A 14,153-nucleotide genomic window follows, 5' to 3' on the forward strand; every position below is an offset into this window, starting at 1 on the left:
CACTTTAAAAGTATGTTGTGAAAAGTATTCCTGTAAAAGTCACTTTTCACTACAAAATGCAAATGTTACGGAGATCAATTGTTTAGATCATGTAAAAATGACAGAGTAAGTCTTTGACATTCAATTGCTGTATTTTCCTATATTCCAAAGTAAACAATCCCTTTCAACACTCAAGCTTTAACAGGGTATTCTGAGAAGGTTATGTGAATTGCTAATAGAAGCTATTGGCTTAACAAATCAGTAGTTTGGTTCTTTCAGGGGAACACAGTTCCAGATAAGGACCTTTGCGTTATTTTTTTTCCTGTAGCATGAATTCCTGTGGGGGCTGGGGAATGATATACTTCCATTCGCATTGAGTGACTCTGCTCACCTTGCTGGTGTGGGGCCTTCAGAGTCCTATTCAAAGCCATTGTGGGAAAGGGATCTGTGGCCTCTACAATGTTGTATAAGTTCACAGAAGAAAGCTCCTTTATCCAGAAAGTGTGGATGCTAACTGAGGTATAGCCCTTGAGGATGTTTTCTTCCCTGTGAATTTTCTAAAAATTGGAGGTTTTAGCCAAGATGGGTATTTATCCAATTTTGGCTTTAATGAGGTTTTCCCATTTCTGCATCTTTTCTGACAGCCAGGGAATTCAGAGTTCCTTATGAAACATTTCAGGTTGAGGCAGGATCATCAGACCTTTCTTGATCCCATTTCTGCTTTCGGGTCTTACATGCTGAGTGGGTTTTTTCATGCCGGGTGCAGTTGGACAGCCGACCAAATCTTCTCCCACATTTTTTGCAACTGTATGGCCTTTCAGCCTCATGACTCTGCAGATGAAGCACAAATTCTTTGTTCTCTGGGAAGGTTTTCCCACATTCTGGACACTTAAATATCTTCTCCCTTATATGGATTCCTTCATGGCGACTCCGATGAGAGTTTTGACGAAAGTTTTTCCCACATTGAGAACATGAATAAGGTTTCTCTCCTGTATGGATTCGCTCATGTTTATTAAGGTTTGTTTTATGATTGAAGCTTTTCCCACAGTGACTACAGTCATAGGGTTTTTCTCCAGTGTGAGTCCTCTGGTGGGAAATAAGGTAAGAACTTTCATTAAACTGTTTCCCACACAGTGGACAAGTGTACCATCTTCTTGTTCTCCGATTTCGGGTAAGTGCAATCACATTGATATCCACATATTTTGAGAGTTCCTCTAGTGGAGTATCATTTTCAATGGTAACTAGAAGATTTCTCATTTTCCTTTGCTTGGGAATAGATGTATTAAGTCTTTCTTTATGGCAATATGGAGATTCCTCAGAGACCACAGAACGATCTACTTCATCACAATCTGAAATCTCTTCTCTATGATCTTCATTCTCTACAGTTTCTTTCTGAAGATCTTCACTCTCAGGATTAACATCATTGACTGTGGAAACAAAAAGAATTTAGTAACTTTTGAGGGATACGACACCAGGCAGGGAAAAACAAGTTAGATTTCTCATTAAAAAATAATCTTGAGGGATGCCTGGGTGGCTCAGTTGGTTAGGCCACTGCCTTTGGCTCGGGTCGTGATCCCAAGGTCCTGGGACCGAGTCCCACATCGGGCTCCTTGCTCTGCAGGGAGCCTGCTTCTCTCTCCACCTCTGCCTGCCTGCCACTCTGCCTGCTTGTCCTCTCTCTTTGACAAATAAATAAATAAGATCTTAAAAAAAATAATCTTGAGTGTCAGAAATCTGAGGACTAGCAAATAATCATTATCAATACTCCTTTTCTGCTCTTATCGCGGGTGGAATATATGACTGATAAATCTTACTATGCAATGTGAGCACACAGCCCCCCCCCCTTTTTAAATGAAATGAGTGGGACTACACTGAAAGATTTCATGTTTGCTTTCTGAATAGGCAGTAATTACTCAACAAGTGCATATTGATCTTATTATATTCTATGTAGATCAGTGAGCTAAGGACCAAGGGATGAAGGACATAAATACTAAATGGTACCACTCATACTCTTTTGGAGGCTAGTAAGTGAACGGTGAGGTGAGTTATTTCTAGGTTTTCACTACATTTAATACTATCATATTACAAGATTAGATAATACTGTATGTAATATCCTATATAGTGAAAAACTGGGAACAATTCAAATGATCAGAAATAATTAAGGCACATCACATTCACTCCGTTGGTGATTATTTGGGCATTACAGTGATGACCACAAATAATAAAACTAAAGTATGATGGGAATCAATGTGGTCTCTTTAGGGGAACAGGGAATAGTAATTAGGCAATGGGCACAAGAAGGACTTCTGGGGTGCTAGGAATAGTCATTTTGAATGGTAATTAGACAAATGTATACATTTTGTGAAAATCAAAGGTGAACACTTATGATTTGTAGACTTTGTGTATTTATACCTCTGAAAGGAGTCTGTGTAAAATAACAGATTATAAAGACTTGATAACAAAGTTAAAAAAAAAAAGTATGCCATGAAAACATGGGGTGAAAAGGGACCCCCAAAACTCCGGGCAACGTGCTGAAAATAAAGGGTTAAATCAACCACTTTGATATGTGGCTGACCACAGCACGGAATACACGTCTTTGCTGGACTTGACAGTTTCACACTAAAGCATTTTCTTTTTCATTCATTCCCTTAGGTAATTAAATGCTGGGTTGTGGGTGCCTGGGTGGCTCAGTGGGGTAGGGCCTCTGCTTTCAGCTCAGGTCGTGGTCCTGGGGTCCTGGGATCGAGCCCCACATCAGGCTCTCTGCTCCGTGGGGAGCCTGCATCCCCCCCCCCCTTTCTCTGCCTGCCTCTCTGCCCACTTGTGATCTCCATCTGTCAAATAAATACATAAATAAATCTTTAAAAAGAAAGAAAGAAAGAAATGCTGGGTCGAAGTAAATGGCAATACTTATCGCAGCTCTTGACGGAGATTCCCACACTTCTTTCAAAAGCAGCTTACCAGTTTTAATACTACCATCAACATGTGGGTATCAATTTTACCTAATTTTGCCAGCATTAGATTGAACTTAAAATCATGTAGTGGGTATAAAATGGTTTCTCATTCTAGCTTTTTTTGTACTTTAGTATTAGTACAATCTACTAATTTATTGGGCTGAGACTTTTAGAAATTTAAATAAATTTTACATATAGCAAATCTTAATCTGAGTCAATCACTACTGATACAAATATTTTTTTTTAAGATTTTTATTTATTTATTTGATAGAGAGATCACAAGCAGGCAGAAAGGCAGGCAGAGAGAGAGGAGGAAGCAGGCTCCCTGCTGAGCAGAGAGCCCGATGCGGGGCTCGGTCCCAGGACTCCGAGATCATGACCTGAGCCGAAGGCAGCGGCTTAACCCACTCAGCCACCCAGGCGCCCCAACTGATACAAATATTTAACTGAAGTCTTCCTCTGTAACTCCACAACTTAAAATCATATAAAAGTATCAAAATCTGATAAATTTTCTATTTTCTAGGTATTCCTTTATTTCTAGGTATTCCTTTATTCCTTTATGACTTATATTTATACTTAACTCTTAATACATTTGGAGCTTAATATCACACTGTAAGTTATGGTTTGTAATGTGTAATATTGGTAAAAATCAGTAAGAATATCCTTTTTAAAAGTTTGACTCTTAATGTATTTAGTATAAATAAATTTGGGGCACTGCTATCTTTACATGATTTTAGTTTTCGCATTTAGACTTGCGTTTCTCCAGTTTAAAAAAAATCTTTATTTACCAGTAAAACATCTGTGGTTTACTTTTTTATTTTGTTAAAGATTTTACTGTATTACAGAGAGAGAGACAGCAAGAGAGGGAACACAAGCAGGGGGATCAGGAGAGGGAGAAGCAGACTTCCCACTGAGCAGGGAGCCTGACTCGATCCCAGGACTCTGGGATCGTGACCTGAGCCGAAGGCAGAGGCTTTAACCCACTGAGCCACCCAGGCGCCCCTCTTATTCTTTTTTTTAAAAGATATTACTTATTTATTTGAGAAAGAGAGACAGAGATAGCGACAGAGATAATAAGAGAGAGCACAAGCAGGGAGGAGGGAGAGAAGCAGGCTCCCTGCTGAGCAGGAAGCCTGATGTGGGTCTCCATCCCCTGACCCTGGGACCATGAACTGAGCCAAAGGCAGATGCTCAACCCAAATATGTCCCTCAGGCACCCCAAGATTTACTCTTCTTAACCTCTTATCTATTTGCTTTATCCAGTTGATATTAATAGTGACAGCAGGTTTCCCTATTTTGTTCTTTTTTTTTTTTTCAAGATTTTTTCATTTATTTGACAAAACGCACGTGTGAGAGAGCATGAGCAGGGATGGGGGCGGGTTGGAAGGGAAAGGAGCAGAAAGAGAGGGAGAATCAGCAACCTCCATGCCTAGCATGGAGCCCAAAGTGGGGCTTGATCTCACACAACACTGAGATCATGACCTGAGCTGAAATCAAGAACTGGATGTTCAACTGCCTGAGCCACCCAGGAGCCCCAGTGGACTAATTTTTAAGATAAAAAAAAATTTTTAGTAGCTAATATATAGTTCATATGGTTACAAAATCTAAATATGAAAAGATAAATGCTAAGAAGTCTTACTCTAGTCCCTGTCCCCATCCATTCTACTCACCACCCAGATAGGTAGCAGTTTTTATTAGTTTCTTTTTATTCTTCCATAGATGATAGATTTTCCTTTCTTCCCTTTTTTTATATAAAGGATAGTAAGCTATGTATATGTCTGCTACTTGCTTTATTTTGATCATTACATTCCAGTGCATGGCGATTACCATGGTTTGCTGTGTGGACACATCATATTCAACTAGCCCCCTGCAGAGACACTTGGATTGTTTTCAATCTTTTCACAAACAGTACTACAGTTTTCACCAACAGTTTCACAATCAGTACTACAATGAATAACCTCATTTGCATATTATTTTGAAAGTGCGCTGTTATCTGTAGGCTAGATTCACAGAAGTGGAACTGCTGGATCAAAGGTAAATGCATCTTTAATACTGGTAATCAGATTCCCATATATAGGGAGTGTCCCATTCTACACGTCCACCAGGATTACACCTTTCTCCCAACAACCTCACTACCAATGTGTTAAGTTTCTGATTTCTAGAAATCTTATAGATGAAAAAAGGCGGTAACCTGGTAGAAGTTTAATCTGCATTTCTAATTAAGAGTAGGGCTGGACATCTTTTCATGTGTTTATGGGTCATTTGTATTCCTAAGCTTATCTGCTGGGGCTTTTTCTTGGTGTGCAAAGTAGGGTATGATTCGCCAAAAGGCTGAGTTGTCCCAACACCTTTAAGAGCCCCTTCCTTTCCATTGCTCTTCTTTTCAATTTTCCTGGTTATTTGTGTTTATTTTTCCAATTGAATTAGAGATCAGATTATCTACTTCCAGGGGAAATAAATCCTACTGGTATTTTTAAAGGGATTACATTTACTTCATAAACCGACTTGGGGAGAACTGATGTTTTAATGTTAAATTTTCCTAGTCAACATGATATTCCTTCCCATTGGTTCAAATCTACTTCTGTGTTGTACTATAGATTCTGAAACAAGGTATATTCCAGGATAATTAAGTAATTTTTTAAAATTTATTTTTCTTTAAAGATTTTATTTATTTATTTGACAGAGAGAGGGGGAGGGAGAGAGAGAGACAGCAAGCAAGCACAACCAGGGGGAGAGGGAGAGGGTGAAGCAGGCTCCCCACTGAGCTGGGAGCCCAATGCGGGGCTCAAGCCCAGGACCCTGGAACCAGGACCTGAGCTGAAGGCAGACTCTTAACTGACTGAGCCACCCAGGCACCCCTAGAAAAATTGTGTAATTTTAATTTGTATTTCTCCTGTGGCCCAATGTTCTTAATAATCATTTCTCAGTGAAGGGAACTTTTTTTTTTTCCAGTTTCATTATTACTTTCTCATTGTACCGCACTGTGATAGATCCTGTTGTGTTATTTCCACTTTCTGGAATCTATTGAGTTTGTCTTTGTTGTGCAGTATGTAGTCAATGTGCATTAATCTTGAAAAGGCTTATACTCTCTTACCATAGTAGAGGGCAGATATGACCACTTTGAAAATTCAAGTGTTCTACATTTTCAGTTGTTTTATGTGATTCACTTGAACTGAGACACACTTTCTTTCCTCCGCCAAGGATTCTTCTGTGATTCCTATAACTACAAGGTTCATTCCCTCACACTTTTCCCTTTTCACACTACTTAATGTTACTATTTCAAATGTCAGCTATATACTGATGACTCCCAAATCTCTACATCTTTACATGTGACCTCCAGTTCCTAACGTCCAAGTGCCTGGAGAATAATCTCACTTTATTTCCTGTCATGGATTCAATCTCATCTAAAATCAATTCTATCTTCTTGCAAACTCTGCTCCTGGGTCCAAATCCTATCTTGACCTTATCATAGCTCTTTATGGCTATAATGGTTTCATAATGGTTATCTTTTTATGTGAATATGTGAATGACTTATCTTTTAAAAACAAATTGGAAGCTTTAGTGGGCAGGAATGGAGCACTATGTATCATTTTAACCCAATGATAATCAACTCCAGAATCCAACTCTGCCTAAGTACACAGCAAGTAGCATATATTAAATGTTGGTTTAAATCATCAGCTTTCGGGTATGGTTGACGATTGGGCCTGAGAGCCTCAGGGTCCATGACCAAAGTGATCCTGGAATTAGCAACATACCCACCAACCAGTCATCTAAAATAAATGCTAATTTTACCAAAGAAAAACTCAGTGTAATAAATGTGAGCTGTTTATGCTTCTCTCTAAAATAAGAAAATATTAGGGTTGCTTGGCTAGCTCAGTTAGTAGAACATGCTTGTTCTCAGGTCGTAAGCTGGAGCCCCACATTGGGCATAGAGTTTACAATTGGTTACTCAATCACTAAGTGTGTACAAACACACACACACACACACACACACACACACACAATACATAAAATCTTAAAAAATATTACATAGAATAACCTGTGGGAAATTAACCAGGCTCTCTGTGTACCACACTACCCTGACCACACAATGTAAGACAACTACGGAATTCAACAGTCATGGATTTTTATTTTGTTACCCCAGGCAACTCACAAAACCCACTTTCTGCTCCACTTAAGCCTCAGAAGCAAACAGCCCTGAAGGCAAAGTAAAAAGTAATAAGGCACTTGGTAAAATGATTTCTGAGGGCCCCTGACTCTAGGTTAGCAGTGTATTTGTAGAAAAAGGCTGAATCATCTCTTAGCAGCTTACAGAGAAGCTGCTGCCAGATGAGTTTGTATGTAGTATTCTCATATAAGAATAGTTTTTAACCATTACTGGCAAATAAGGACAAATGAAAGAACGCCCCATTCACCAACCATATAGACAATTCACTGAAAAAATTATGAGAAATGCAGCAGGAAGGCAGTGTAATTCTGGGCTAAGATCTAAGATTGCAAGCTCTAATATTAGAATTCCTGAGTCCAAATCCCTGCTCTGCTACCTACTGCTGTGTGACTTTAGCAATTTCTTTTTTCTTTTCTTTTTTGTTTTGTTTTGTTGGGAAGGAACGCAAAGTTTATTGAGCAATAGTATGAAGCTCCTGAAGAGGGAGGGACCCAAGAAGGTTGCCCAACCTTTAGCAATTTCTTAATATGTTTCTGCTTTAGTTCTGTCATTTGTAAAATAGTAATAATTCGTATATTCTACAGTACTTTTGTGAGCGATGTATGTGATAATAAAGGCATGCAAAGCACTTAGACTAGTGCCTCGTACATAATGGCACATGGGTGCTTAGTAAGTGCTATATAGTATTCCCATCAACATGGGATGTATTTGCATTCACACTAGTAGACTTCATAGCTACTAGACATCAAGGGGAAAAAAAAGACTTAAAAGAGTCATGGGTCCAATGAAAACACTAATTTAAAATACACCTGTTGAGGGACTAGCACTAAATGCAGAAAATGGACTCAGAAACAATCAGCCTGCATTTTTCTATCTGTTTGAATGTTTGATGTCAGGACATCAGCCGCAGGTCTTTCTTACCAAAACATGTCTCCTCCACCCCTGCTGCCCTAAAGATACAGGAAAAATGGCCACCACAACTGGTGCAGGCTCTGCCACATGGGATAGAACAAAAATGAAACGTGTGTGACCGTGTACTTAGATAGTGTCGGTCAGGTCTTTAAAAAATCTGACAAAACAGGGGCGCCTGGGTGGCTCAGTGGGTTAAGCCGCTGCCTTCGGCTCAGGTCATGATCTCAGGGTCCTGGGATCGAGTCCCGCATCGGGCTCCCTGCTCAGCAGGGAGTCTGCTTCCCTCTCTCTCTCTGCCTGCTTCTCTGTCTACTTGTGATCTCTCTCTGTCAAATAAATAAATAAAATCTTTAAAAAAAAAAAATCTGACAAAACAGAACATGCTTTTTCCACAGCATTCAGTATGAACACACAAGATCTCTCACCCAGTAACATCATCTCCCCGACATTGTCTTCCTTCTCTGAGGTGGGCTGTTGAGCAGCATCCAGGCTCACACATTCTTCTTGGGAGTGAAATACATTCAAGTCCTCAAGGACCACCAGTTCCTGAAACAGCAAAAGGCCCCCTTCCTCTTAATAACAGAGGTTCTTTGGTTCTTTTATAGCTCTGCTGGCAAAAAAGACCGAAGCCCAGCGATCAGGGAAGGGAAGGTGAAAGGGGTCTATAAATTCCACACAGCTGCAGCACGGACCAGAGAGCCAGGCTGAGACAGGAGCCAAAGGACAAGCAGAAGAGAAATATCCAAGGAGGCAGTGAAAAACGAGCCCACTCTCCTTACGGACTCCCAAGAATGTATTTTTATACATGGGTTGGCTGAGCAGGGATTGCTGAGCAGAGAAGGTGAGGTACTCAAAACAGTGGATGGGAAAACCAAACCCACCTCAGGCTCAGTTTTCAAATACAGAGACACTGTGTCCTGTTTCTGCTGGATTCCTTCTCTGGGCAGAATCTTCACCATGGGATGAGGTTGCACTGGGTAAAGAGGAAGCTGTAGTTAATGGAAAAATCAGTGGCTCTAATATGGGAACCCCTAACCACACCTTAGGCCACACTGTCCTCACGCCTTCCGAAGGCAATTCATGGATTTTTTTTTGCTTCTGTGAGCCCAGGAAGAGTTCAAGCCATAAACCACAGAGTCTTGAACCTATATAGGGTCTCCTCATTATGAAAAGAATGATTCTCTTAAAAACTTTTAAAATTCCCATTACTACTAAAGGGAAGGCTAGAGGAGGGTAATGTCCGAAGATGCCCACAAGCACAAAATTTCCAAAATTCCACATAAACTGCAGTCAATTCAACAATTCATCCACATTTCTTTATCCTAAAATGATAAACACCCTCCCAACGTTTGGGTAAAAAAATGACACTATGTTTGTTCTATGGGTTTACACACACCCAGCAAGGCACTCCAGTTCCAGCTTGAGCACGAGCACTCCCTCTCCCCAACATGCTGACGTTAGAATCAACTTTTTTCAATACCCACTATCCTAACCTGAATTCATCACTAACATAAAAACCTATGTCTGCCCCTACTACCAGTCCCTTCTCTTCTAGTGAAACAGCGTGTGCTTCTTACATCTGTTCTGAAAGTTTGAGCTCACATCCTTCATAATAACCAAGGTCTCCTTGACTTTCTGATTGGGCTGGACCAGGCTTGGCTTGGGCAAGAAGGTGAGGAAGTGCTCCAGAACCAGCTGGTGGATGGTCTTGGGCCCACTAGTAGCATCCCGAAGTAGGTCTTGGCCCAGCTTGGAGTCCGGAGGAACTCTCAGTATAAAGGACCGCTTAGGCTTTAGGGGCATTGGAACCACTTTTGCAGCCATCGCGCCTTGCAATCACACACCACACTCGTTTCGCAGAGCTTCGGGAGTCACCTCTTACTGAAGAAAATCTGTCAGGGAGCCGAGCTGCAGACGAGAGAAACCATGGTTTACCCACAAAAACCAGGTCCAATATACAGCCTGGACAGTGGGGCCACATGAGATTTAAAGCGGAAGGAAAGACAAGCTGGGGTGAGGAACTCCGAACGCAAACGGAAGGTCCCTGAACTAGACACTCCTAGCAAGGCCTGAGAGGAAGCTCTGAGAACGAAAGCTGGAGGATGTCCAAACCCCAGGGGTCACCCTCCTGAGAACATACATGAAGTGCAAATTCCACTGGGAAGAGCGGTTTAACTCCTGCTGGTAGGAAGGGCAATGGGCTAGAAGACAGGAAACCTGGGGTCCAGTACCGAGGGCATCCGCTTAGAAGTTGGCTTGGTCATTAAATGAAGCCGAACTGCGCACCTTGGACCGCGAGTCCCTCGGGTGTCCTTGCGGGGCGGGGGGCAGTGGATCGCTCGAGGAGCAAACGCAAGACCGCATGAGAAGCCCATACACGGCCTGCTGACTCCTTTCGTGGAAGCCTTGCTAAGAGCGGCGAGGGACAGCCCAGGGGGCCCAGCTGGCCAGGCCCATTCCGGAGCCTCTCCCACCGGCCAAGGGGTACCTTTATCACAAAGCCCAGACGGCAGCATTGCCCGCAGTGTTTCCGGCTCCCTAGCTGGCCCGGCTCCCCTAGCAACAGACCAAGCTATGCTCCCCAAGAGGCCACCTCTGCCCGCTTCCCGCCCTCGCGGAGCCCCTCACCTCTCAGGGGCTCTGCCGCCCCTGGGTGCTCGCAGGGGACGGCTCAGAGCCCCCGGCGCAGAGAGACCGGGAAATGAGGCGCGAGACGCCGAGCCCTCCCCTCGCCCTTCGGAGTGTCCTCACAGTCCGCCGGCGACTATTGGCTTGAGGCGCCGTCAGTTGGGGAGGACGGCCTGGACACGGTGCCTTCTGGGAGGCCGGACGCCCCCGCAGCCGTGACGTCACAACCGGTGCCTCGTTTCCAGTGCGGAAGCCTGGTCTCCCCGCTCGGAGCGGGTGGGCTGTGCTTGAGAAGGCGACGCTCGAGGACGACAGGCAGCGCTCTCAGCGCCAGAGGGAGAACGGGCTGGCGGCAGCCGCTGTTTCTGTGGCTCTATCTGGAAGACGGAAAGCAGAAGGTAGGCTCCAATCCTCCATGACGGGCTGGCTCCTCTCCAGATACTAGCTGTGTCGCTCCACCGCCTGCTGGGAAATGTAGTTCGGCTCCGAACAGCCACTGGGAGGCCGCCAGGCGCGGCGGTTGGGGCGGGACAGTCCCACCCCGACTCCATCCCGCTTTCCGGGGCTCGACAGGAAGTGGGCTGCCTCTCGGACCGGAAGATCTGAGAGAGGCTGCGGCTGTCTCCGCCGCAGCATCCTGGGTCTGTCGAAGGACCGCTCAGGCGGTGAGTGGGTGGCGTGTCAGGGTCTGTGCCCGGTTCTGGGTCCTGTCACAGCTGTCCCTTCCGGTAAGGGCGGCCCATAGATCAGAACCTGGCGACCTTCCCCTCCCCCGCTTGCCACCTTCTACCTTGCGGTCTGAATGGGCCGTCTTGTTTTCTGGGAAATCCTGGTGATCATTCTCCAGTCGCCTTCGTTTCCGTCCCCAGCCTCTCAGGGAGGTCTAACCGCCCTTTGTCCCTGCGTTGTTTCCATTCTCGGTTCATTCCCCAGTGAAGCACTGATCAGCGTTGTGACAGCCCCGGGGCAGGGAGCGCTTTATTCTTCTATGTAACGCCTGCCTCCCGCTGGATGACCAAAGTAAAAGTATAGATGGATGGTTTTTTCCCTTAACGCTAACTAACTCTAGGTGACTCATTTAGCCATGTTTTAAAACATGTTACAAGACTAGTGTCAAAACTGTGTGGTACCAAAAGTTTTTCTAAAAATAAGGGATACTTGCTTTTCCAGACATCAAAAGCCAAAAACAACAGTAACAAAAACTACTTGAATCAAAGCAGCGTGGTTTGAACCAGACGTCAATAAGTAGATCAGAAAAGAATAGTAAGTGCTAAAGTTGATCTGAATGTACATGGACCTATGTGAAAGGGTAGCATTTCAACTTAGTGTAAAATAGATGGTGCTAGCAAAAATTGTCTACTCTTCTGGAAAGACAGCATGTGTCCTTATACTATGTACAAAAAGTGGAATTTAATAACCAATAAGAGAATACAAAAGAACATTAATTTAATGTTGGGGCAGGTTGGGTAACTCAGTCGGTTAAGCATCTGCCTTCAGCTCAGGTCATGATCTCAGGGTCCTGGGATTGAGTCCCCAGTTAGGCTCCCTGATGGGTGGAGACTCTGTCTCCCTCAGCGACCCCCCCAACTCCTCCCCCACCCAGCTCATGCACATGCTCTCGCTCTCTCTCTCTCAAAAATAAATCTTTAAAAAACCCTGATAAGTGGTTAAACAAGATGTAGTATATCCATATAATGAATAAGAAATGAATGAGTACTAGTATATGCTGCAACATGGATGGATCTCAAAAACATTATGCCAAGTGGAAGGAGTCAGTCACAGAAGACCTCATACTGTGTGATTCTGCTTGCATGAAATGTTCAGAATAGGCAAATCCATAGAGACAAAAATAGGATAGTAGTTGCCAGGGGCTGGGAGAAGGGGAGAGTGGCAAGTGACTGCCAGTGGATGCAGGGCTTATTTTAGGGGTGAGGAAAATGTTCTGGATTTAGTGGTGATATTTCCACATTCTGAATTTGCTAAAACCCACTTAACTCTGCACTTTAAAGGGGTGAATTTTATGGTTTGTGAATTATATCTCAATTGAAAAAAAAAAACACCAGATGGAAATTTTCATCGTACAAATACTGATGTTTAGTATGCAAAATATTTTTGAGGGGCGCCTGGATGGCTCAGTGGGTTAAGCATCTGCCTTTGGCTCAGGTCATGATCTCATGATCCTGGGATTGAGTCTTGCATTGGGTCCTTGCTTAGCGGGGAGCCTGCTTCTCTGACAAATAAATAAAATTAAATAATAAAATATTTTTGAAGAAGTACTAAAGACAACTAAGTTCAATATCTAGATTCCACATAGCAAATAGTCAAAGAGGCTTCATTCTGTAGAATGAAGCAAAAGGTAGAAGTCCACATTGAAAATTCACAGCCTCACTAACAGATAATGAAATAAATTAAAACATAGGTAAAACCCCATTATATCTGTATTCAATAAGCAAAAAATTTTAAATGACAAACATTGCTTTGGGCATGAAACATTATTGAATCTTTCTGAAGGATCATATGGCCCCCTGTAGCAAGTTTTATCAGATATTTCACATTCTGGAGCCAATTTAGGAATAACGGGGAAAAATATGTGTATAGGGAGATGTTGGAAAAAATACAGGAAGCTGTGGGACGCCTGGGTGGCTCAGTTGGTTAAGCGGCTGCCTTCGGCTCAGGTCATGATCCCAGCGTCCTGGGATCGAGTCCCACATCGGGCTCCTTGCTCGGCAGGGAGCCTGCTTCTCCCTCTGCCTCTGTCTGCCTGTGCTCGCTCGCTCTCTCTCTCCCTCTGTCTCTGACAAATAAATAAATAAATAAAATCTTTTAAAAAATACAGGAAGCTGTTTATGGAAGGGTTATAGCAAGGAAGAATTGGGAACAGCTAAGCAGATAGAGCACACGATCTCTGTCAGAGGATGGATTATGTGGGTAGAACAAGCTCCGTTGAAGAAACCAGGACCACAGTCATGGAGAAGCTGAGTCCAGTCTAGGCTCTAGAGTGCAGATGGAAAGATGAGTTGGGGTAGGAGGGGTTTAGTGTTTAATCTTCATCTGATTCTTTCATCCCCTTACATCCTTTCTCTTTACAGCTCTTTACATAGGGGATGATAGAGGGGATCTCTGTGAACTAGAACAGATCTTCAGATACAGATCAGGACAGAATTTTTCAAAAACCTGACACTGGAGGGCGCCTGGGTGGCTCAGTGGGTTGAGCCTCTGCCTTCAGCTTGGGTCATGATCTCAGGGTCCTGGGATCGAGCCCCACGTCGGGCTCTCTGCTCAGCAGGGAGCCTGCTTCCCCCTCCCCCTCTGTCTGCTCCTCTGCCTACTTGTGATCTCTCTCTCTCTCTGTGTCAAATAAATAAATAAAATCTTAAAAAAACAAAACAAAACTGACATTGGGAATATGTGTCAAACATGTATCAAATATCCCACTATAGCAGCTCCATCTTTCTCATGGTGTTCAGTAGGGAAATGGAATCTCACAATGATTAAGTGACAACAAACTGAGT

General features: G+C 43.3%; 1 protein-coding gene across 2 annotated transcripts; it reads right to left on the minus strand.

Moving 5' to 3' along the window:
• Positions 1 to 389: 389 nt before the first annotated feature.
• ZNF200 (zinc finger protein 200) lies at positions 390 to 10,741 on the minus strand. Of its 2 annotated transcripts, XM_032850081.1 has the most exons (5): positions 10,642 to 10,741; positions 9,591 to 9,921; positions 8,895 to 8,986; positions 8,439 to 8,559; positions 390 to 1,406 (listed from the first exon to the last, which is right to left on the minus strand). In XM_032850081.1, exons 2-5 carry the CDS (start codon positions 9,835 to 9,837, stop codon positions 655 to 657), a joined length of 1,212 nt encoding a protein of 403 aa, XP_032705972.1. In that variant the 5' UTR covers positions 9,838 to 9,921; positions 10,642 to 10,741; the 3' UTR covers positions 390 to 654. The 2 variants fall into 2 exon arrangements, with proteins under 2 accessions (XP_032705972.1, XP_032705973.1); XM_032850082.1 differs by lacking the exon at positions 10,642 to 10,741 and having other exon boundaries at positions 9,591 to 10,303.
• Between the last annotated feature and the right edge of the window lie 3,412 nt (positions 10,742 to 14,153).

Source organism: Lontra canadensis, unplaced genomic scaffold, assembly GCF_010015895.1.
Source record: "Lontra canadensis isolate GAN:19392208 unplaced genomic scaffold, GSC_riverotter_1.0 scaffold305, whole genome shotgun sequence".
In the NCBI taxonomy this organism is placed as follows: domain Eukaryota; kingdom Metazoa; phylum Chordata; class Mammalia; order Carnivora; family Mustelidae; genus Lontra; species Lontra canadensis.

Excerpts from the sequence above, each read along its gene's own strand:
- ZNF200 (XM_032850081.1), bottom strand. The coding sequence starts at position 9,837 with ATGGCTGCAAAAGTGGTTCCAATGCCCCTAAAGCCTAAGCGGTCCTTT. Across the intron at positions 8,987-9,590 it reads CTCAAACTTTCAGAACAGAT|TGCAACCTCATCCCATGGTG; the intron begins GTAAGAAGCACA and ends CTCTTTACCCAG. Across the intron at positions 8,560-8,894 it reads ATTTGAAAACTGAGCCTGAG|GAACTGGTGGTCCTTGAGGA; the intron begins GTGGGTTTGGTT and ends TTGCTGTTTCAG.